Source organism: Stegodyphus dumicola, chromosome 3, assembly GCF_044657685.1.
Source record: "Stegodyphus dumicola isolate Sdum_Otavi_A_Nest chromosome 3, ASM4465768v1".
Taxonomy (NCBI): Eukaryota; Metazoa; Arthropoda; class Arachnida; order Araneae; family Eresidae; genus Stegodyphus; species Stegodyphus dumicola.
Window position 1 is genome coordinate 53,983,721 of NC_140770.1, and position 26,848 is coordinate 54,010,568.

At 32.8% G+C, this 26,848-nt stretch overlaps 1 protein-coding gene across 1 annotated transcript in view; it reads right to left on the reverse strand.

Moving 5' to 3' along the window:
• Positions 1 to 15,423: 15,423 nt before the first annotated feature.
• The window catches only part of LOC118183381 (acetylcholinesterase-like), a 260,837-nt gene continuing 249,412 nt past the window's right edge, over positions 15,424 to 26,848 (reverse strand). Inside the window, exon 6 of the mRNA XM_035352898.2 lies at positions 15,424 to 19,581. Within this exon, the coding sequence (XP_035208789.2) occupies positions 19,475 to 19,581 (107 nt within the window). The 3' untranslated portion in view covers positions 15,424 to 19,474. The remainder of the gene's footprint in view (positions 19,582 to 26,848) is intronic.

The following is a 26,848-nucleotide window of genomic DNA, read 5'->3' on the forward strand; positions in this document are numbered from 1 at the left end:
TGATTGGCGATAATACTTGATGAAGAATGAAATCACAATTTATTCGTCAGTATTACTCAGGAGAGTTCCAAAGACACATTTACAGCTTCGAAAAACTACAATAAACACGCTGAAACAATCAGCAACCCAGCCTTCAGGCTATAACGGTGAAGACAGCTTCACGGCAAAACACTAAAGTACAGCTTCCAACAGGGTCAACGCTCTCGAGCTAATCTCTGAACTCAAAGCACTACTATTGAGCTCAACGCACTCAAGCTACTCTTCACGAGAAAGGCAGGGTATTTATAGCTTTTGACCAGCCTTCGAGAACATTCTCGGAAAGACTAAAAATTCCTTCTAGAGCGTTCTCACTCCGTCAATGGCACATCGCCGATTATGTCGCCAAATGGGCAACCCTGCCTTTCCTTGTCATTTTCTGGCAACCCTAAACCTGCTTTTCGGAGAAGCTATCTTACCGCAGCTGGGCATTTCACAACACTAACGCAAAATCTAAAACATTTTCGTAAATATTTTAATAATTAGAAGTCTTTTTCCATTTAAAACTGTTTTAAACAAAAACCTCATTTTACCATTCAGAAAGTTTTGTTTTACTTGTTCCAGTTTAATTGTATGACACGATATACAACTGATACTATATCGAGTGGATACCGGATTCTTTGCTATTAAGCCGAGTATTCGGATATCCAATTCGGATGTAATATTTCTTTTGTGTCACAGTCCATGCAAAATAATAACGAAATAATTGAGTGACACTGTTACAGTACTTTGAATGTATTAGAAGTCATTCTGTGTTTGGAACAGTAAAAGTAAATAGAAGTGTCATATATTCTAGGAAATAAATTTCAGAATATTTTATAAATTTTAATAATATTTTATTAATAATTATATAAGAGTCTATATTAGCCCCCTTGATTTTGATCGTGGAACAAATATGCATATCCAGTAAGACTCATCTGAAACTTTAGTATTTTAATCTCTACATATAATAAAAGAAAAGGTTTGTGTGTCTTTCGTTCGTGCTGCGTGTAAGCTAACAGACCAAGGGCTACAAAATTTGGTATATAGGTGCATCTAGACAAGAGCTAGTGCATCTCGAAGCGATTTTTTCCAAATTTGAATCAGATTTTTTTTTTAATTTTATCTTTTTGATTTTATCGCATCATTTTGAATAGTTTCATTTTTTTAGAAATGTGGTTTTGGCAACAGTTTTTCATTCAGTTGTGTACTGGACTGCTGACTGTTGAAAATCAGCACTGTTGCCACTTGGAAAAATGAGGGAAATAATTCTGTGCAATTTTTAAATTTAATGTTTCTCTTGGATACTGGACGTTTGTTAAGAGAAGGCAATTGGAAGCTGGTTAATTCATTTATTAGGATAATTAATATTTGTATTAAGGGATATTGCTTATTTCATTGTAATTTTGTTATATGTGATACTTTTTATTTATTTATTTTATTTTATTTTTAAATTTATTTATTTTTTTGTTGAAGTTGTTCTGGAGAGTAAAATTCTGCGTAGTTTTTAAATTTAACGTTTGGTGTTTGTTGCCTTCAGGCATTTTCCCGGTACATTTAAAAGCCAGACGAAGGCTGACCGTGTAGTTGCTAGTAAGTAATAATGTTGTTTTGATGCTTTTGCTTTAAGTGTTTGTATTTTAATAGTAAAAAACAAAATAAATTCTTTAAACTTTGTTGAAATTCAAATGCAGCACATTTACATTACATTGGTTACACCTTACACAGAAACACCTTACACAGAAATACGTACACCTTACACATATGCGTACTTATAATATACGTACACCTTACACAGAAAGGAAAAAAAAAAAAAAAAAAAGGTGACAGTTCTTATATCTCCCGTTCTACTAGGCCGATTGACGAAATTTAACTTGCATTTTTCGTGTCTCGAAAACGCGATTTAAGATATATGTTAGATTTATATGTAGGTTTTTTTTTAACATAAGCTTATTGATACAAAATCGAACTTTTATTGAAATGACATACCTATTTTTTTCCCATTTTTGGATTTTACGAGTCTAATTATGCCAGGTTTTGCAAATATCCTACTAATAGTTTTTAAGAAATTACCACTTTTCACGCATAGCAACACAAGCCTAGCGTTGATAATTGCAACATCGCCGCCCAGACGATATACTCTTTAGAGGAACCTACTGAGAAAACAAAGAGCGAGGCATGGATGGAGGCCTATAGGAGGTAACGGTCAGTGCTTAAATTGCGCCGGAGCCCGGCTCCAGTACTTCTCAATTTTTAAGATAAATTACAACTTTAGCCGGAGCGCACCGGAGCCCTAAATAAGATGAGCTCCGGTACTTCTTTTTATAAAACTGAGCCACAATTTCAAGAAAAAAAATTTAGAATTTTAGTTTAACAATAAGCAGACCTTGCAATACTCTATTTCCCTAAAAATACGAACTAATGAGAACGTGTAAGTAAAGTCCCCTCACTCACATGCGAAAATCTTTCCCTTGATAAATTTTTAACTGGCAGTTAGTTATAAGTAATACAGTAATTCTCTAGCTATCATCATATTTAAAAAAAATTCAATATTTTCACTTAAATCTGTATATTTTTCAAACTTCTCAAAATTATGTACTTGAGTTAATGTGAGAAAAAAAACCTGTTGAATTTTGGTCCCAATTTTCTAATAAAACATAATTTTAATAAGTAGTTCAAAACTCCTTGTGTGATAAAAAGGTGCATTGTTGATGAAAGTGCAGGATTTAATTGACTGCAGGTACATCACAGTGTTGCAAGAGACAGAAGGATTGCATCTAGTTAATGAACTTAAAAATCAACATGCTAAATTCTTTAGACAGAAGATGAAAGTTTCTCTTGCAGCCCAGCTTTTTAGCCAATCTGTTGCTGATGTCATTAAGTTTTGTACTGAGTTTGACCAAGGTAAGAAGGGCAATAAATTTGGTGGAGTTTGTTTAGAAACGCGTACATTTCTCGCCATGCCATCGTATCTAGTGTATTGTTATCGATGCTTAAAGTTAATTATCCTCGCAGGAAGGAAAATTTGTGTTCTTAAATGTGCGTTAAGTGACAGCGAGTGCAATATAAGAGTGAAATACTGAGATAAACTGTTCAAGCACGTCCTATACATCGTCTTCCCACAGTATCCACTAATGGGGGGGTGAAAGCGTAACCAACAACTTTTCCTTTCATCCTTAGGAGTCAGATTCAGGACTCATTTTACCCCTGACACACATCTGCTTGATGGCTATAATCATATCAGCAGACAGCCGCGTTCAAATAGAACGTTATTTCTCACCAAGATTTCCCTCATTTTTTATTTCCACCCACTCATATCCTCATTCTGTTTCTCCCTGGAATTTTCATCAGCCATACTTTAAGTATACTTAATTTTTGTGATGATAAAAGAACCCCCCTTCCTCCTACGATCAGAGCTGAAATTGGGCCGGAGTCCAAGGATTGGTGCTTCTTAGTTTTTGTAATAAATCATAATTCTAGCCGGAACGCACCGGAGCTCTGACTAAGAAGGCTGCGACACTTCCTTTATGTAATTGAATAATAATTTGAGTAGAAATTTTATCTCGAAAATTTTATTTTAACAATAAAATTATATTAAAAATTGATTTTAATATTTCACTTTATCTCTTTACATTTTATTAAATTTTAATTATTTAATTACTTCATTCTTTAATTATTTCAATAAATAATAATTATCAGTTAAATTATAATTAATTAATTATCTAATAATTATCCATTAAATTACATAATAATTATTGATTAAATAACAATTCATAAACATTAATTAAATAGCTATTAATTAACTTTATAATAATTAACTATTCAATTTTAAAATTATTAATGAATTTAATGGTCATTTTATTTATCTCTTTACTCTTGTTCCTCTTTGCTGACGGTCTTCCATAGGGCTCCGGTACTTCTAATCTTAGAAATTAAGTCCTGGTAACGGTAATTAGGTGCCTCCACAATAAAATGACCACCGCGTCCGGCCTTTGATTTGGCGAAAACCTAAAAATGGCTAGTACCCGCCGTAAAAAAAAAATGACCCCGAACACAAATATAGTAATAATTATTATGTAATTTAACCCACGGACCAACGTTTCATTGCTTATGCAGTGCTTTGACGGAAGAAGAAGGAAGATTTTTTTTACTGTGGTCATTTTGAGTTACACACACCGTATAACCCAGATACAGCATTTTGTCATTGCTTTGTGATCACTTGAGGAATATGACGAGTATCAGAACTTCTTAAGAGAAAGAGTAAGAGAAGTAAGAGAAAGAGACAGAACATTTTTAGGTACGCAATTGTGTTTATAGGTGCTTCTTCTTCTTAGTATTTTTTTAATGTTGGTAATGCTTTTCTGTGAATAGTTTAATCAGTTACACTTAGTGTATGTATAAGTGTTACACGAATATCACGTTGCATGTAGCGTTCACTATATCCACGGATTTCATGTGATTGCAAAAGATCGGTTACAGCCGAAAACATCGCGGCAAAAACATCGCGGAGAAAACAACGCAAGGCGAAAACGTCGTGCTACAAAACATCGTGGGAGAAAACATCGCAAGGAGAAAACATCGCATTTCTAAAACATCGTGGTACAAAACATCGTCGTCGAAAATAAAGCGGTTCAAAAACTTCGCAGTTTAAAAACATCGCCGTCAAAAATATCGTGGTAAAAAATAAAGTATCTATTAATCATCGCATGACGATAACATCGCAGACATGCTTTTTTCAGGCTTTAATAACTGTAAATGGATATTCCCATAATGATTTGCGAGCTCAAGTGATGTAAGGAAGGATAATTTTTACTTTCACATTTTTTTATTAACTAATAAATTTTTGCTGAAAAAACAAGAAGGAAACTTAAGCATAGAAAATTAAATGCAACTTAATAGATTATACTTTTTATGAAAAATTACCTGTAAAATCTTTATAAAAAATTATTTATTAATGGTCTTTGTTAGTTAACTATGTCGATTTAAAATTCTATTAAGTGCTATAAGTTGCATTAATTTTCTATGCTTAAGTTTTCTTCTTATTTTCTCAGCAAAAATTGAATATTTAATAAAAAATATGAAAGTAAAAATTATCCTTCTTTACATCTTGCGCTCACAAATCATTATGGGAATATCCATTTACAGTTATTAAAGCCTGAAAAAAGCATGTCGTCTTGCGATGATTTGTAGATACTTTATTTTTTACCACGATATTTTCGACGACGATGATTTTAAACTGCGAAGTTTTTGAACCGCTTTATTTTCGACGACGATATTTTGTACCACGGTGTTTTAGAACTGCGATGTTTTTTTTCTCTTTGCGATGTGTTCTCCCACGATGTTTTGTAACACGACGTTTTCGCCTTGCGTTGTTTTCTACGCGACGTTTTCGTCCGCGATGTTTTTGCCGCGATGTTATCGGCGGATACCAAAAGATCGTAGGCACAACACATCGGCACGAGGGACAATGTTTTAATAATAATAATTAATGTTATTCAACATTAATTATTATTAGTAGTTAACTGAATGTATAAAAATCCAGCTAATCCATTCATTGCAGTTTTTAAGCACAATCGTATGCAGAAGGCAAGTATTATTATGGGAAAAAAGATGATGCATATGCGTGTACATAACACTGAATTTTCCTTTCAATGCTGCGCAATTTTGTGGATTGTAGAACATTTCGATGGGCCTCGGTACCTCTCATATTGGACCGTTTCCAACTGGCACTTCTGCTTGTTTCAAATCAGAAATTTGGCCAGAAAACACGCTCCGGAGGAAATATGCTTTATCGAAAGAGGGAAAGGAAATGTTTCGCATTCATAATGCATTTTTTAAAAGGAACCGACGTGCAGAAACTTTCAGGAAGATTTTTCATCCCTCAAGTAATGTTTACGAACTAAAAACACTTACTAAAATTTAATTTAAAACTAAAATTTAATTGCACAAAATGTTAAAATGCATTTTACGTGAATATTTACCAGGTAATGAAAATAAATTACATTACGAATATATTAAATTATACTTAAAGATATTAATACTCAGGTAAGCTTTGTAAATGTATACAAGAGCTTAGCCTTCTAATGCAGCTTTTATGTTACTCTAGCTTAAAATTTAATATTATTAGAGAAAAACAATGAAAGCAAAATATAAAGCTTTTAAATTTTGTACATATTTTTGGTGAAAACTTTGGATGTATCGGTTTCAATACAGGAAGCAAAACTGAAAACAATCGCAGTTGCCCACATAAAATAAAGAGGTCTTTTCCAAATATGATATTAGGTAATAACTTTAATCAAGTTTAAAATTTTTCTTACCATTTTAATGTAGAATATTTATAATTTCCAGCAACTGGCGTGATTCGCTTACTAGAACAAGGCACATTGAAATAAAATGTAGTTGCAAATACTTAATCATCTTGTTAAAGGCACTTAGATAAACTAAAATATAATTTCTAAATTCTCGATTCTGACTATATCTTCTCGAATACTAATTTAATTTGCATCTTCGGAATCTCAGACTCAAGATTAAGTCGAAACGAGAGAATAAAGAAAGTTAAACTCAGAAAAGACAAAACAGTTATTAAAAAAAACTTCTAGATTTTATAAGAGCTGCTGCATGATGTCGACTAAGAAAAGCATTTTCTTAGTCATTACATTATACTTTTATTACAGATTTTGAAAGTAAAATGTCTTGTATTGACGCTATTTGTAACTCATTTTTTCCCTCTGAAATAGCTTCTCATTCCTTCAGTATATCCCCAGGTTCTTTAATTATGGACACCGTGTACTTTCAGCAGGAGATCAGTAGATGCAAAATATCATAGATCGGGGATGTGATCTGTTGATATACTATATCCTACTAACCACGTATAGTATGTTTTCACTAAATCCAGTTCATTCGTTCAGCCCTATTTTAGGTCATTCTAGAAAAGAAAGGTACATATTATTTGACGTTAGTGTGACAGAACTGTTATATTGAAGGTAATAAAACGATTTTTTTATCAATGTTACATGGTTTTCCCCAACTTTAGTTTTAAAGTCAGTTTTAAAGTATGCAACTTATCCAGATTTCTGCACGTTACAATACAAACAGATGAGATATTTGAAAGTTGACATCTGTGTTATTTTACATAAATTTGAAAAAAAAAAATTATTAACTTTTCAGTATAGTTTAGAATCAGAAAGTTTTATAGGAATAACACTGATATATATTGTTACGAAATGTACAGGCGCGTAAGATAACTTCCTCGAAAAGCAGTTTTAGGGTTGCCATAAAATGGCAAAGGAAGGAAGGCTTGCCACATTTGGCGAGAAATCGCCCATTTGACTACACGTGGCGACAAAATTGGGAGATATCCCATGGACGGATGGAGAACCTTCTGGAACGAATTCTTACCGGTTTAGCCCGGAATGTTCTCGAACTCAAGCCGAAAGCTATATAAACCGTGCTGATCCGCAGTCAGTTAGTGTGCTTCTCTCATCGAGTGAGTGTGTCTCGTCTAGCGAGTCAATCCCTGCGGAGGCGATCGCGTTGACAGCCGGCCAGCGAGTGCAGAGTGGGTCGTCGAGTGCACCGAAAGAGTCTCGTAGAGTATCGCGGTTAGCGCATCGTCGAGAGAGCGTGTTCAGCTCCGGAAACGACTGAACCGAAAGTCAGGAGCTCTGTGTGTCGTCGAGTGCATCGCGAGTTGTAGGGTAGAGAGTCTCGAGAGTACGTGGAGTTCCGAGAACGACCAAGCAGAGTCGGGAGCTGTAGTCCTGAAAGTAAAGTCGGGTGCTTTGCAGGAAGCTGTCTCCACCGTGATAGCCTGATAACCTGAAGGCTGTGTCACTGATCGTGTCAGCGTGTTTATAGTAGTTCATCGACGACTGTAAAAAGTGTTTTGGAGCTGTCCTGACAATATGGTCTAAATAAAGTGTGTTTCGATACTTCATCAAGTGTCGTCGTTATCCGTTCCAAATCTACGAACCCCGTACGAACGTGAAGAAATAAAATAACGTAACAACTGGTGCCAGAAGAAAAGAAAAACGCAAAAATATGTTACAAGAAAATAAAGATGCATTGTTTCGTTCGAAGGTGGACGTCAGTAAATTCGTGTAAGATGTGATACAACAGCTAAATGCTCGTCCTTGCGTTTCAAAAGTTGTGGATTCAATTCTAAATAGAGATTTTGTTTGTCACAGGCTTTCAAAGAAGGTCAATGGCTCTATAATATTTCTTACTCCCATCCTAAAAGAACAGAACATCCTTTCCGAGCCAATCTGAAGAATAAACGCAATATAGTCATGTGGTAATTTTACCAGAAGATACTGTATTTTCTCAGGTGTGGTCCGTTAATTTCAAAATACTGAGGACTCTGCATTTATTTCTAATACCTGCGCAGATATCACGACGAGATCCTTAATAAAAATCATAGAAATGAGTAAAAGAATTTGATATCTAAGTATATATATACTTTAGCGTTTACGAAAAGGACCTGTTATACGGTGTTTGCATTCAGCAAAGAACTCTTTTTCATTTGTATTTGGTAAAGTATTTCTTTAAGATCATGCGCAGACCTCTCTGCACAGCTAAGAAAGAACTTGAATGCCTCCAAATCCAGATCCCATCCTGGATTATTATCTATATCCTCATGCAGGTCACGCTGCAAAACAGGAATCCTAGAATTACGTAGGGTAATTCTATGATTAATTCTATAACCTATTTCAAATCTGCCTACAAACGAAACCACTGATCAGAAATGTGAAATTTTTGTGGCGGACCTTGTTAAAGAGATAAGAATGTCTTTCAGCGAAAAACATTAGTTACAAATAGCGTTACCAGAGGGTATTATAGAAATAAATTATACATTTAACCGCACCATTAAAATAGTTTTATAATGTTGCAAATTCTTTTACCCCCCCCCCAAAAAAAAAAAAAAAAAAAAAGAAAGGGAGGAAAAGAAAATTTGAAAGGTTTCAGATTTTGAAATACGTCCAAAGGGACTTTTTTTAACGTTTTGTTTTGTGTGTTACCTTTATTTATTTAATATCATGTTATTTGCACTTAAACCATAAAATTCAGATCAATAGCAATGTCGCAAAATAATTTTAAAATGAGCCTATCTTTAGAATTTCCGATACATAGTTCCGCGCGCTGGAGATAAAAAGGGTTTTTCCCCCGTAGAGTGTTGCCATTGCTAGCTTTTAAATCGTTGAGTTTGTTACTGAAAAATTCGTTAAAGTTTTACAAAATATGAAATCGATAAAAAAACAAATTCCAAATTTCAAATTTGAGCTTCCACATGCCCATATTCGTAGGAGGATTACGTCATTCAAAATTCGATGGCTCAAATATACATACATGTATGCAGATTTTTCATTATTTAATTTCTTCAAATATAATGCAGGACTCTAACCTTTGGTGGTAACAATTTGAAAAGTGATTTGCCGTTTATAGTGATTCAGTGCAAAATCGCAAAACAAACAAACAAAAAAAAAAAAAAAAAAAAAAAAAAAAAAAAACTGAAATGTTTCAAATTTTAAATTACGTCCAAAGGGGCGTTTTTTTAACATTTTGTGTGTTACCTTTCTTTATAAAATACCATGTTCCTCGCACTTAAACCATAAGATCCAGTGCAGCAGCAATATCGCAAAATAGTTTTAAAACGAGCATATCTTTAGAATTTCCGATACAGAGACTCACGCGCTGGAGATAAAAATGTTTTTTCTGCACAACGTTGCCATTGCTCGCTTTGAAATCCTTGAGTTTGTTAATCAAAAATTCGTCAAAGTTTTAAAAAATAGGAAATCGATCATAAAACAAATTTCAAATTTGGTCTTCCACATGCTCATATTCGTTGGAGGATTACGTTATTCAAAATTCGATGACTCTATGTACCGTTGTTTTATCACAATACGAGAAATATACATACATTTATGCAGATTTTTCATTATTTAATTTCTTCAAATATAATGCAGGACTCTAACATTTTGTGGCAACAGTTTGAAAAGTGAACCGACATTTATGAGTCCGACGCAAAATGCCAAAACGAAACTAATAGTCCTTCGGGATTCAAATCCCTTTGGACTAAAAAAACCCACCATATTCCAAATGATGGCAATCATTTTCAGCTACCATCTGAAATTGCAAGATAGCATGTTTTACAGTTGACTGAAGTGTCCGCTGGGAAATGTTCAGCACATGGCGTGAACTGCTGGCTTTTAAGTTCAGGTAAAGTATTTCATGACTTACCACATGTTTTAAGTATACTTAAAGCCTAAAATCGCATGGATTGAGGTCTGGGAATTGGGGAGGGCACACATTACAAGAGTGCTGGCTGTTTTGGTAAAACAATTGTACTAACAATGTGCGATCTCGTAAACTTTATATTGAAAACAAAGTCTCCGAAAATGTTCTTAGATTTTATAATAGCTGCTGCATGATGTCGACTAAGAAAATGTCATTCCATCAAAACGTCCTGTATTGACGCTATTTGTAACTCATTTTTTTCCTCTGAAATAACTTCTCATTCTTTCATTAAGTCCGCAGTTTCCTTAATTATGGACACCGTGTACTTTCAGCAGGAGATCAGTAGATGCAAAATATCATAGATCGGGGATGTGATCTGTTGATATACTATATCCTACTAGCCACGTATAGTATGTTTTCACTAAATCCAGTTCATTCGTTCATCCCTAGTTTAGGTCATTCTGGAAAAGAAAGGTACATATTCTTTGACGTTAGTGTGACAGAATTGTTATATTGAAGGTAATAAAACGATTATTATTAATGTTACATGGTTTTTCCCAACTTTAAACGCTTATCTGAAAAAAAAAAAAGGTTTTTCAGAATCGTGTTTTTATTCCCTTGCGCTGCACGACGGAGTAACAGTTTTACTCATCTCGAACATGTAAACTGATGGAGTTTTGTTTTTTTTTTTAAATTTTTCACACCGTTTGAATTATTTTTTTTTATTTAAAATAATTTTTTTTTGTTTGACAGGTTAAAAAAAGCTTATGTTAAGGCTTCAAACATTTTTTTCTTCTCTTGTTTATATTTAGCCTTTTTTTTTTTAAACATAAAATACGCTAATCAAAGCTTTAAAATGCTGCTAATTTTACATTACATGGAACTTTGGGTGTTTTTTTTCTCTTGCTTTATTCTGGTGATTTTTGTTTTATAAATGACTACCATATGTTTACATGCATGCATGAATACGAATTTAGGTTTCTGATAAATTTTGTAGTGTTACTTTTTAGTAATGTGCTAGATCTATATTCTTTTGTATATTCTTGCCTTAGTAACCTTTTAAATAAATTAGATAGAACGTTTCTTTTTCCCCCCTCTTTTCTTTGTACACGTTTTTCTTTTTCGAAGTATAATTTCCTCATAAATTAACTCTCAAATAATTCAATATAAGAAAACTGAAATATATATATATATATATATATATTTCAGTTTTGTTTTGCAAGTTTTTGTTGTGTTTGTTTTAGCACGCATCTCTTCCTGGCAAACAATTCATCACTTCAGGTAGATATTAATTCTATATATTTTATCGCTTTCTTATATACATATAATTGAGAAAAATATGTAAATCAGCTTTATAATTTATTTTAGTAATAGTCTATTAATTCCTTAGTTTTAATTTAGGTATTTCCTTTCTGTATTCTAAACATCCTTGCAACTTTTCTGAACTGTGTGATTTCTAGATCAGTCTATGTCACTTGGCTTGCGTAACGCTGATGACGTAGCTTATTCAGAATTTGAAGTCAAAATTTTGAAAGCTGAATTATTCTGAAGACCCGCTGTATGATTTAACGTGTCTCAAATGAATACTCCGGAATCTGAGAAGTGTGTGACTCAGCTTGATTTCTCTTCTTGATTCTCTTTTTTGTAACAAACACACTCCGTATTCAGATATTTTGTCCATTAACTTTCTAACTACGGCGGAACCAACTATCAGTACACCACTAAAGAATGTCCCCCCCCCACAAAAAATGTTGAATTTCCGATTGCTCTTGCATAAAATAATGAATTATTAATCTACATTTTTTTCGAAGTCCATTTAATATTTAACGGATGGTATTTTGTACGTTAGCATAATCACTTTCTTTCGATTCTGTGCATTTAATCAGCACATTTGTCACTAAATTTAACCGCGGTTTTCTGCTCTGTGCTATGTTTTGTACGAGGTTCATTTTCATCACAGCATTTCGAAACAGTGTCGTTCACCACTTGCCACTTTTTCATGTGTTACAGTCCATCTTAAAGACGATAAATCATAAACCCCTAACGCCCACCAGCGAGCGAACGAATGATGAACGCTGGTAGTTCCGATCTGGGTTCGAATGCAGGCGAACCGGCTGGCTATATGAGCGTTTTCGTGGTTTTCCCCATGTGTAACATGTACACGAGCCAGTTTCCCTTAAGTTCCCCACTAAGGCATCTCTTCCCTTAGTCAGACAGCCCTATTGTGCTTTGCCGTTATAAACTAAACCAAACCGAAAACCTAAACCACTTATGTTTAAAGAGACAGGAGGAAGTAAAGATGTTCTGGAAGTAACAATTTAACAGCCTCATTCACTTGTACTATTTTTCTGTACGCAACATTACTGTTGATGAATTAACAAACGATAATAATCATATTAATTAATACTCCACAGAAGATAAAAGTGTGTGTGTGTGTGTGATTATGGCAAAGCCTCGAGGGCTATCTGCCTAAGGGAAGGGATGCCTTCGTGGAGGACTTTCTAAGGGAAACTGGCTCGTATACACGTTACACATGGGGAAAACCACGAAAACGCCCATGCAGCCAGCCCGTTCGCGGGATTCGAACCTCGGACCGAACTACCAGTGTTCAGCGACTTTACCGCTCGGCCGCTGGTGGGCCTAGAAGATAAAAGAGAAATACACTTTGCTTGTTTTAAAAAGACTCGTGCATATATTTTCTTGTGGGCTCGTTAACTGCATAGTGTCCAATTCGCATATTGTTACTTCAACTTTCGCTAGTCAATACGACGCTTTGGTCCACCAGCGGCCGGATCGGTAGAAGCCTCTGAACACTGGTAGTTCGGATCGGGATTCGAGTTCCGGCGAGAACGGACTGACTGCATAGGTGTTTTCGTAGTTTTCCCTTTGTGTAACGTGCATACAAGCCAATTTCCCTTTAAAAGTCTTCCATGGGTCATCACTGTTTCCTGTGTAATGCCTCATGGTGGAACACTTGATAAATTAAAAGTACGACGCTTTTAGCGAATAACTGATACTAGTCAGAGTGAAGTTGTTAAGATGACGATTATAACCGATATTGGCTAATGTGGGACATTTGGCGGATGCGATATAATCGGCGTTAATCGTGAAAAGGTTAAAATGTTACAGCTGTACGCCTACCTCATTTTACACCTTTGAGTTTTATATTTTCAAATAAATGTTTCATTTATCATAAATATTATTAAAGAATTTTTATATTGATTTCTGATACACTCTGCTTCTCTTTTCCGCTTGTTCATTTTAACATGAAAATTGCTGAAATTCTTAACTGAGTGAGCCATTCCTTCGATTAAGTTCACAACGCCATTAAAGTTAAACAATGATTTTTCAGTAGTAGTGAGATCGTAATGAGTTTAAGTTTTCAAACCGAGCGAGTTTTTAACTTGATTCTTTAAGTATCAAGTTAAATTTTGTATTTTTAAAGAGTGAATAAATCTTTCAGCTTTGATTTTATTTCCTATCTGTTATTTTTATTCATGAATTTCCTGTGTAGGAGATAATTTTCTCTAGTAATAGCACGGACTTACCCGTTACTTAGACCAGGATTGTGCATTATTCTCTGAAATTTTTTGTAATTTACAGTTAGTAAAAGTTACTTTAAATTGATATATTTGCAGAATCATAACAATTCTAAACGTTTCTTTAATTTAAAATTAACCTGATAGCTTTATGTATTTAACTACCCTCATTACTTTACTGTGGCGATCGCGTAGTGCGAGAAACCTCGGTGGCTTTCGTTGCTTGCTCGTGTCGCCATCTATTAGCACAGTTGAGAAGTGCTAAAGCGCAAGGGTTTTGTATTCCCTTGAAGATGGTAATAACCTTGGGATTTGATCCTGGGTCTGTTCAGTGCGAGTCGAATTCTCTACCACTAGCGCGAAAGAGCTCCCGTACGCTTAGTTTCAAACATTCCATTGAATTTGCGAGCGTTGATTTGCTTTCGAGATTGCTATACACTCCCCTCCCAAGCATTTCAGATGCGATATGAGGAAAAGGTTTAACGGCAACCATGTTAAAAGAACATAACATCGCCTAAAAAAACCTGACCTTTAAAATTTACATCTACCGGAGGAAAAATTAGTACTAAATGCAAAAAACGTTCTTTCATCATTTATTCAAAATATGAAATGAAGATTATCAAGAGGTACAGATTCTAATATTTTTTCAAACTAAATTTTACGGTTTTTGCGAATAATTTAACTTGAGGTTACGTTCCGGAATTAAATAAAACTTAGTTTTCTAGCCAAAGAAAAATATATGCATGTTTAAAGTGAAAGATATTAATTCACTAACAATGGAAGTTGAAATCTTGAATCGTCTCAAAAATATTAGAAGAAATCTCATAATTTTGAAATATTTTTTCTTAAAAATCGAAAAGAATAAAAATTAACAAACGTTATTTGGAAGCTGTTTAATTAGTATGAATATCTCGGTCTACACAAAAATACATTTGCGTTTTTTTTTTTTTTTTTTTTTTTTTTGTCTTTTACATCTATTAACAAGAAAGTGAATTTGTTTTCTACTCTTCAATAAAATACCCTTCTTAATATGAAAATTCTACTTCCATGCACCTAAATTTTGCATAAAAAAGACCTTTCTAACGCAAAAAATATATTTTCATATTAAATGAAGAAATCTATGTTTTTATAGTTAAATTATGTTTATTTACTGCGATTATTTTAAGAAGGTTTTTGACTGTTTTGTCAGATTTTGATTTTCAGTTCCCTCAAAGTACTTCATTTCCTTTTCAAGATTTATTTCTTCCTTAAAAAAACTGTTACACGATACTGTTACGTGAAACAGAAACTGTTAAAAAATGTTACGTGATAATAATGCTTACATAGAAATCTGAAACAGCAAGAGACATGAAGTGATCTACAGAAATCTGAAATAGCAAGAGTCGTAAGGCAATCTGTATATAAAAGGAATTGTAATATCTTTAGTGCTCAAATCATGACTGCAATACAATTGCAGATGGATGCATAAAATCTTATAAACTATACAAGGTTCAGAAACATGAATGAATACATGCCTATAAGTCTTATTTCCCACCGACGTATTTTAAATTTCGTCTGCAGAAATAATGCACCATGGAGTGTTTGATATCAAAGGAATATAATAAGAACAAAATGAGACAAGAAGACAGGACACCACTGATTGGTATAACTTTTATTCCTATTAAGTGAAATATCTAGTTATTTATGAAAGTAATATCTGTTAGCATGATATGTTTCAGTTGCTACACAGTTGAAGATATGCCATTTTTATGACAAATTACGCTGCATGCTGCAGTACACAAACACTTTGCCAAAGCTTTGAAATGGAAGAATAAATAAAAGTTAATTTATGACTCACTGCAATCTGCAAAGCACAAATTTCTGGCAAGATATGTTTCATTATACATCCATTTGCTTTAAGGAGATCTGACCTTCACATACATTAATATAATCTAATTCAATAAAATCAGAATACTGTGTGATAAACAGATAAATACACACAACAGTGCAACATACACAATAAATTACCATTAATACTTTCAGCACATTTCATACTTCACCTGCCCACATTAGAAAAATGTAGCAGTTCTTTTGTAACCTGTATAAAGTGAGCGATCGAGAATCATTCGGTTACACAACAAGTTTTAAATTTTATTCCATAATTTAAAATTTTTCGAGATATAAATTTTACATTGATTAAACATTAATGTCTATTAAATATATTACAACATGTAGTACGTGAGACATTCATAACACATTTAATTATCGCAATTGTATAACACGTGAATTCAGCAAGCACAGAAATAAAGAAATTAGTGTAATTTTGCTGTGCATTCCAAATATCAACGCCACAGCAGATAATATCAACATCAAAGATTATGAACATGAACATAAAAATCGCTTAAAAGCTCCTTATTATTTCCTGGCAGTCACAGTTACTTTCAAGCCACAGCCAAGGAGCAACAAACAATTTTAACTACAGCAAAATTTAGTACTATATAACCATGATATTCGCACTTGTTTAATTAAAAAAATATAAAAGTTCATGAAACCAAAAATTTAATGATGATAAAGTCGAAATTTGAAAGATTAGAACATTAGTTGTTCAGATTAATACTTTTTATTAAAAAATATCAGAATTTTCATGTAATCAAAAATTCGGTGCTAACGAATAGAGCAAAGATACTAAGTTTAAGAAAATTAGTATCCTAAATAATTTACTGCAATAATAAATTTTACTGCAATGATAAAACTTTTATTTAATTTATCATTTATAATTTTTATTTAATTTATTACTGGTACATTTAACTTAATTTATTATTTATTTTTATTTAATTTATTATTGCATTAAAAATTTATCATAGTAAATTTTTAATGCAATAATAAATTTTAATAATAAAATATATAATAAAAATGATTTTATTATAGATTAATAATATAATGTATAGTAAAATTTTAATAATATAATATATAATATAAATAATTGTAATAATATAATATATAATACTTTTAATTAAAAATAATTTTTCTTAATTACCAAACCTTTAAATTCGCATTTGCTAAAAAAAACTAGCATAATAATTATACTGCTTGAATTGGCATTATCTAAAATTTTGCTGCCTAGAAAGTTTGATAACACTATTTAATGGTTCATTTACTAATTTCTTTACTTTATGTCCATGGACCCTTTTCGTATAAAAAATTTCTATTATTCTAGAAACAATAAAAAAAATATAAAATTTTCAGATTTACTTAAAATTTTAAAACTTTTTATGATAAAATATAATTTTTACTGCACTAAAATAATTTCATGTTATTTTATTTCATTAAGTATTACTAAGTGATGATATTTTATTTCATTGTGAAATAAATCAGATAAGTAGACTGAAATATTTTACTTATAATGGGAAGACAATTTCTCTCATTTGCGTTTAATTTGTAATTTCCATGACGTTTCTACTTCTGTTTCTTTTAGCTAGCAAGCTCCGTTTACATTTTGCTTTACAACAGATGAATTTATTTACATAATTTAGTCATTTTTATCCTTAGATAAAATATTTGTGTTACTTAAAAGTAGATAATTTTTAAAGATAAATAAAGATAAATAATAATAAAGATAATAAAGATAAATATTTAAAAAATATTTCTTCAGATATCTAATTTTCTTAATTTATTTACGTTTTTAATTATTTGCTTTTGTAGCTAATGTTTAGTAATAGAAAACATAATGAAGACAGGCTAGAATGACCACAAATCACATTCACGATATGAAAAACTATAGGTGGATTTGCGTTTTGAACACTATTTGCTTAGTAATGCACTTATAATTTTATTTTGCAGGCATACATGCATGTCGATTTTAATAATAATTATATTTTTTGTCTCTGCAGTCTTTGTGATATGCCTTGAAACGTATCTGCTAAAAATTTTGTTTATGTTAAAAAATTAAAACTGATCATATATTTTTTCATTTAAAATAAAATAAAAGTAAAAGTTTTTATCAAAATAAATTACTTTACTTTATTTCAGAATAATTTCTCAAAACTACTCTTTAAAAAAAAAAAAAAAAAAAAACAAGAAATAGATTATAAATGAAATGAGATTTAGAGAATGGAAAGAAACAAGAAAGGAAATTAAACTACAAAGAATAGAATTTCTTTTCGTTTTCAACCAAAACAATTTAGTAAATTTAGAAAAACAGAAAATTAAGCGATTAAATTTCTTTGATATCTTTTGAGATTTAAGAAAAACAAAAATTAGATTAAAAGTAGATTCCCTTCCATTTCTCTTAAAAAAAAAATTTAAAATGTATTTCTTAACCATTCTAAAATCTCTTGCAAACAAACTAAGCAATATCTTGTAAACATACAACTATGCTGTTTTTATAATTTAAATTTTGATTTTTATCCTTAAAAAAACTGAGAATAGAAGTAAGAAACAGAATAGCTCTCTGGACGAAAAAAAAAAAAAGAAATATTTTTGGTTATTAAAGCGTAGAAGAACGCACCAAAACATCGTACACTTGCTTTATTTACCAAGTCTACAGAAAGAAATATTATACATGTTTGGATAAAATTTTACTGCCACCTTGTTTAAAAAGATTAGAAAAATATTGAATGTGGACCATATTACTGTTGGTATAAGCGAGAAATAATTAGGAAAAATTTAGCTGCAGATTTCATCATTTACTTAACTTTCTATTGAGATATATTACGTTTCAGAATGATGCTTGTTTCTGAGCTTACATAGCGTAGACTTAACATTACTTTACCTGCACCATCTCCTGCTTCACACTTTGTATTACAGAAATCTAAACATATTTAATGTTCTATAACATATCTATTCACATAAAATGAATAAAAATGTACAACAGAATAAATACAGCAATAAATATGATAAGATTTGCATAAAATCAACTTTACTGGAATTTAATTAATTCATTGATAAATTCATAAACCCGAATTGCACCTTGATATAATTTCACCATGTGCAGCAACATTAGGAAAGATTTGAGTTTAAAATATATGACGTCTTAGGAATTTAATCTAGTAGAATAATTTTTTTTCGTTTTAGTTCAAAATATTAATTGAAGGGCAACTAACGACTTGAAAACTATTATGACTAAATTGGTCTCCCCTTTTTACTGCCTAAATTTGGATCTGAAGAATAAAACATAACCACCCTGTCATTAATTACAAGATACATTTCCTGCATTTGATGAGTTCTCAGTCTTTGAAAACATTAACAGTAATAAAAATGCTTAGTTCTCGAATATCATATATCGCCAACCGCAGTTTAGTTCCCTTAACCAAGTAGACGCACCAGAAGAAATGATTCTTTTACCATTGTCAACACAGGGCCGAATTATGCGATAAAAATGCAGCACCGCACAAATCATTTTCAAGTCGAACTTAGGAAACAGTCCCGTAAGCTGCTCCAGCTTCATTACATAGTTGTCACTCATTTCCTGCAACATTTCCCGAATTAATTCAAGGACTATTTCACTCCGCTCCGCGTGAGAAAGATCGGCGAATATGTAATCCGGCCCAGCGTCAACAGGCGTCAGTTTAATCACAGCCGCAATGGCAGTTCGCCATTTGAACTTCAATAAATTCTCATCTCTTCTATTAATTGTTAATGTCGTTTTCTTCAAACAAATAAGTTTAGTCGAGAGTCTTCAGCTAAGCTTCGGCCATCTGTCTTCAAACTTACGTCAACCGAAGGAATACAATGATCAAGAAAGCCAACACGTAAACATAATTTGCATATATATGCATTGCTCCGCTGATCCTGGTGCATTCAGTATTTCGAGCATCTGAAAAAAATATAAGAGCTCTGTTTTATTACATTAATCTAAAAATAACATCAGAACTCGACACCGAAATAAAGAACATATAATATAATTTTTTCAAGTAAAATGCTCTAAATAGTTTGACAAACATTCGCCTTCGCGAAAAATCAAACAACTTTACACTATAATTCTTATATATACTCTCAGAGAAGGCGCATATCTGCTTTTTACTTCCTCATGCGAAGTAAAAAAGAAGTATTGTAATCGCGAAAAGTTTCGGGCAGCATATTTCAACCCAAATATCCATTTTCACCGCTATCGAATGCAATTTAATTATGTTTTTGTGTGACATCTGTACGTAAGGATAGGATAAAGGACTCTTTTCTCCGAAAAAAAGTTGAATGAATTCTGAAGAGAATTTTTTGTGGCGTCTGTGTACGTACGTACGTATGTATCTCGCACAACTTAAAAACGAGTAGCCTCAGAACGTTGAAATTTTGTATATAGGACTGCTATAACAAGTAGATGTGCACCTCGTATTTTGGTTGCAATCGGTTGCACCAAAAGTATATAACTATATGTATATATATAAATATCCACTCTGTTACTCGGCTCAGTGATCTCAGTTTTTTAATTCTCATATGTTTGTAAATTGTGCATTTTTTGCTTTAAAAACGATTGAATTATGTTGTTCTTATCTTCCGGTTAAGGTTTGTATACCTTTAGTAAATCTGTATGCAATATTTTTAGAATTATCAACAATTTAAAAGTTGTTTAAGTGCCGCTAAGTCAATAATTTTTCCCATGGCGGCCAATGCTTGTTTACATTTGAAACAGCAGAATAATAGATTTGTTGCCAATCTAGAGAAAGTAAGCTTCGCAATAACAAAGATAACGCCTTCTTTTATGATTGCGAATTAAATCATGTTTAATCCATTCTGGAATTTATTCGTGGAAATAAGCGCTTAAGATTTACTTCATAATTTTCTATGCAGACATTTTGAGTTTTTATGTATTTTTGCCTTATCGCGAAGTGACAATTGAATTAATTGAATGAGAAACACTGAATCGTCTGCGAAAAACTGTTTCCTTTTTGTTGTTGTTCTTTGCTTAATTTCTTTTATGCATCGTTTTAGATTTATTATAGTATTTGAATAGAACATGTGGCAATGATTAGATATTTCTTAAGATAATATAAATTTTGTGCATTCTGAGTAAAAAAAAAATGAATGAAATGTAACGCTGTTAAGGGAACCTAGGGCCAGAGTGTCCTATGGTAAACAAATATAGTGAATGTTAAAGAGTGCATTTATTCTATTGCGGTTTATGCGCTATCGACGAAGCGGATTTAATTCAATCCAGTAAGTTTAAATGAAATGCAAGGAAAAATGGGTATAATTTAATATTCCGTACAAGGAAGTCATGTGGTGTACACATCAGATATTTTAAACAATAGTTAAAGGTACTTACGGAAAATCCCGTCGACCATTTTTGCCTATTAAAGAAAAAGGTTTGGTGTATCCTTGATTATATCTGTTAGTTATTATTCTTGAGTAAAGACTCCTTTTTTCCTCTTTATTACGCATTTTCGAAAAACAAATTATTAAAATTTGGGACCTGCCTACTACAGAAGAGTATGCTGTTGAAAACTTCCAATGTTATGGAATCTCACCGGCTTTAAAAAATTTGTTAATGGCCACGAAATGGAGCTTTATTTAAAAACTGAGAAGCAATGGCTTTGCAACGTTAAGGCTTGTGCAAAGCCGAGTGTCAGTTAATGAAATACAAATTGCTTTAGTGAAAAATTAAATATAAATAAATGATTACATAATAAATTGAAAGAAAAACAAGAATAGAACGTTTTCTCTTGCATTTAGAAATTTTTTTTCCTTGTTTGGCGCCGTCTCTTGCGGTCGACGGGATTTTTCGTAAGTACACAGTTGGTAAACATTCAAAAATAACTAAGAAAACGCATATAAACAAAAACATCAAAATATACAATTTCATGATTTTGGCATAGTACTAAGGATACGCTAAGTGCTAAGGATTTGCTAAGTGCTAGCAAATGCTGTATCTCATATACTTGAAATGGTAAGAATACGTGCTAGCACATACTGTATCTCATACGTACCAATGAAATACTACAATACCGAGTATTATAATACTACAGTATTAAAACTGTTAAATATTAATATATCACAAAGATCGCTATTTTGTCCACTTGAAATGGTAATGGTACAGTGGATAAAAACTAAACTGAAATAATACCCAGAAAAATTATATTCTGCATTCTTACTGCTGTAAACGAAAAGTGAGCTTAAGTACACAAAAAGTTGAATCTTCGTTACATTTGTTACTATTTTGTAAGGAAATATCTGGCATGTTTGTATAAGAAGCCTATTCCCATATCTTTAAGCAGATTAATTCTTAAAAAATAGTCTTTTTTTGTCAAAACAATCGCTTTCTGTTAAAATCTCAAAACTAAACAGAAACAAGACGCAAAACAAATTCATATTCGCATGACCGTAAAATGCTTCTAAAAAATCTCACATCTGGTTTTATCACATTTTTAAAGCTCTAGAAATTGACCCAAAAAATGTGAAAAATACAATGGAATCTTTCGTGACTTCTAAAAGTAACTAACATTTTTTGAGAAAATAAATGAACATCAAAAACTGAAAAACTAGTGGTGAATCCTTTTGCCTGAGGCGAACGCTCTAATAAATGAGAAAAGTCGTCTAAAAACGTTGGTGGTCGCCTTACAGAAGTTTAGCAAGCATCAAATGTGATATATAATCGAATCTTTCGCCAGCCGACTCTCATAGACCCAAGTCGTTTGCAAGTTATTATTAGGAAGGGTTCACTAAATTAGATTATATTGATTTCTTACCTTAAGAGCTAAGGAATTAGAAAAGAGGGAGAGAAAAAGAGAGAGAGGGAAAAAAAAAGAAAGATAAAAACACTTCATTAATGGAAAATTTCCAATAAAGTTGAACTCCCATTAATGGAAGTTCGATTGTGTTCGTGCAAAATTTAGTAATACTGTTAGTTTGCAATATAACTTTTCATATGCGCAGCTGCTCCAATGTCTACAAGTGCGCATATGTATTTTCAGAGTATGGCTTCAATAGCTTTATTATCGATTAACAATATGAATGATTTTCAACAGAGTGGCATAATGATACAGACAGACATCTTTACAAAATTTGTACTAACTTTTATCGCCACTGTAACACAATAAATGCAATACCAGTGCATCTGTAATGTAATGCCAGTGCAAAGAAGTATTGTAACATAGCATTGAACAAGTATTATCAACATCATATTCGTTATACATATTAACTTGCACTAGTGCTACATTTTGCCGGTATTATAGAAGGATATATGTTCTTATAACATCATTCACTTGATGAATTCATTACAAACATTACATTCATTTACATAATTGTATTTGTATATGTTTAACAGCTATTTGTAATGAATATGTGTTGCCACATCAGTCTATCTGTAATAGTGTAACAATGTACATATTGTTACATGCGTACTGGTTCGTAGTAGATTGAATGCATACAGGTCCGATGATAGATTCACTTCAAAGTTCTGGAACTTTCTGTAGAAATACCAGTACAGGTGTCACAGTATTATCCCACAGTACAATCAGTAGTTACGTCTCAAACTACTAAAACGTCAAATGCAACGCAATGCATCTAAAGAGAAAGGTAACTCGGATATATCTCAATTCACGCGGAACTAAAGCCTCGCACAGTAATAGTTAAGCAATTAAAAACAAATACTCTCTCTTCGGTTTTAAATAGTTTTCATCTGGCTGCCGCGGTATTTCTAGTACTTTCTGCTTCTCGAAATTGCTGGAAAGCAATATGAGGGGAGAATTACGGTTACAGCTAACATAGTGGACAATTACATTTATTCAATTTCAATACGTATTACGGCGATACGGGGACCAAACAAAATTTTTGCCAAATGGTCGCTAACTTTTGGCGTTTTCTCGCCAAATTACCGAGATACTCATTTACTCAATTTTAAATGCACATGCCCCTGTATTCTTACTTTACCGGCATAGCTTCTCTTTAGATTTTTCCTGTTACGAAAGAAATACAACAATTTTACTTATAATTCTACTAAAATTACCTATCTCAGTACAAAATTCGTAGCAATATGCATCCGCATCGAATAGCTACGAAATTGTAGGAAACCTTGAAGAGGACATCTCCAGTTTACCCCAAAAAATAGCACATGCATTGTCTCCGTGTCTTGCCGTTCTCAGCCTAACAGCTAAACACTTACAACAGAAGGCTGCTTTAGCCGCATGGCTGATTATACAGTAATACAGTATACAGGCTGATCATACAATACCTTACAGCGTTACAAAATGATTCTTGAATAATTAATTATACGTATATCTTGCTGAATGAGTTATTGCACAACCAGCTGTAAACATATTGTTACAAATTTTGTACATAAATAGATGATTTTAGCGCAGTTATATGTGAAATTGATGTATTTTTTCTGTGTTATGTAACGCGAAACAAATTTTAAGAGAGAGCTCTGTCATAAAAGTAATAAAGTGAATTTCCGGCGAGATATCGCCAAACTGACAACGGTGTGTGATACTTCTTTGACGAAATGAAGCAATTCCAATGATGGAACACAGCAATAACTTTTATTTAACACTCAAAAAAATGGCGACATACAAACAAGAAGAGAAAACATATTCTAACATTTAAAAATAAATTACATTCTTCGTGCGAGAGTCGCACGTGGCACTCGAGTCTGGTTTCGAATATTGCCATTCACAAATAACTTAATGTTCATCTATTTAAATTATTTAAACTACAAGATTTTAATACTATTTAAAGCTGTTACAACCTCTCCCCCAACGGAGAGACTTTTTCCGAAGGGAAAAGTTCTGTAAAATTTGACAGTTTAATAAGCTCGGCTTGCTCAATTGCTTAAAGAGCAAAGGTTATTTCTCTTATAAATTTCTAAATTTCAGGCCAAAAAAATTTAAGTTTTAAACAATACTTTTACACTACATTTAAAAAGAAAGAAATGGAGAACGTTCAAATACATTAGTTGAGCATACATTAAACAATAAAATTAATTCTAAACGTGGTTACATACACTAAGAGTTACATTACTTAATTCTACTCAGAACATCTACGTTCTTGTGCAAAGATCCTTTGCGATGAATGACCTTAAAATTATAAGGTTGTAATGAGAGTGCCCAGCGCATCAATCTAGAGTTACATTTGGCGTTGGATTGTAGCCAGACCAAAGGATTATGATCAGTTTGAATCAAGAATTCTTGCTGACCATCCAGATAAAAATGCAGTTTCTTGATAGCGTAGATGATAGCAGCGCACTCCTTTTCAGTAGTACAATAATTCTTTTCAAACTTAGTAAATTTTTTGCTTATATACAAGATAGGATGTTCACGTTGTTCATCATCTAATTGGCATAGTACTATACCCATGCCATTGTCTGAGGCATCGGTTTGTATAATAAACCTTTTATCAAAATCGGGAGCATACAGAATTGGTTTCTTGCATAGCAACTCTTTTAAATTTTTAAAAGCTCTGTCACATATTTCAGACCATTGTATATTTCCTTTTTTTGTTACCCCCTTCAAAGCGTCCGTGAGGGGTGAAGCAATTTCCGAAAATCTCGGTATGTACTGGCGATAATACCCTACCAGTCCTAAGAAAGCACGTACTTCTGTTTTGGTTTTAGGTGTAGGATACTCCTTTACAGCCAGGATCTTTACTTCATCCGGGGTTCGTTGTCCTTGTCCCACAACATGGCCTAGGTATCTCACTTGATCTTGTGCAAATTTACATTTTGATGGTTTTAGTCGTAAATTTGCTTTCTGTATTCTCTCTAGAACAGAAGTTAAGTTTTTAAGGTGCTCTTCCCAGTTTTTTGAGTAAATGGCAATGTCATCCAGGTATGGTACAGCGAAACCTTCGCATGCAGCCAGGACTTTAGTCATAACTTTGCTAAAAAAATATGGGGCATTTTTTAATCCAAAGGGTAAACGTAGAGGCCTGAAACTTCCAAAACTAGTTACAAATGTTGCATATCTTTGGGCTCTTTCTGTTAACGGAATTTGCCAGTAGCCTCTAGATAAATCTAATAGGGTAATATATTTTGCTTTTGCTACAGTTTCGATACGTTCTTCAATATTAGGCAAAGGATAGTATTCAGTTTTAGTAACAGCATTGAGTTTACGATAATCAATACAAGGCCGAGGATCCTTTGATGAAGATTCTATCAAAATCATGGGAGATGTATAGTCCGATTCTCCCGGCTCTATAATTTTAAGATCGAGCATTTTCTGTATTTCCCTTTTGAGAATTTCAGTCTGTCGGGGTGACAGTCTGTATGGCTTTATTTGTATTGGTTCGTTATTTAATAGCTCAATATCGTGACAAACTAAGTTTGTTAGTCCAGGATTATTTGAAAAACAACCAGAATATTTCCATAAAATCTTTCGTAAATCTTCTATTTGCTCGGATTTCAACCTTTTCTCGAGTTCATTCTCTTCTATGATGTCCGAGAAATTTAATATACTTGGATTGGAAGGTAAACGAGGAATGTCCATTTCTAAGTCTCCTTCCACTTCAGTTATCATATTAATCATTTCTGGTCTTTTGTAATATGGTTTAAGCATGTTAATGTGATATACTTGATTTGGCTCATTTTGTTCCTCGAAACTTACAATATAATTGGTTTCTGAAATTTTCTGCTCTATTTTTCCAGGTCCTTTCCACTGTACTTCTAGTTTATTTTGACGATTCGTTGATAAAACAAGAACTAAATCTCCTCTAGCAAATTCTCTTTTCACTGCGTTTCGATCGTACCATGTTTTCCTCCGTTGTTGAGCTTCTTTCATGTTTTCCACGGCAAGTTCCTGGCATTTCTTCATTCGATTAATAAGTTTGAAAACGTAACTGACAACATTATTACTTTCTTCAATCGGTTCTAGCCACTGCTCATAAAGTAAAGTGACTGGCGTTCGTAGGTTTTTGCCATGAACTAATTCTGCTGGTGTAAAACCAGTGCTTTCGTGTGTGACTGTTCTGAGAGCAAAAAGAACTGATGGTAGATAATTCTCCCAATCCGAAGTCGCTCCTATACATACGACTCTTAACACCCTTTTTAGCGTTCTATGGAATCGCTCAACGGGATTACTCTGCGGATGATACACAGAGCTTCTTACATGTTTAATGCCGAAACGCTCCAAAAATTCCTCTGTCAAAGCACTGACGAA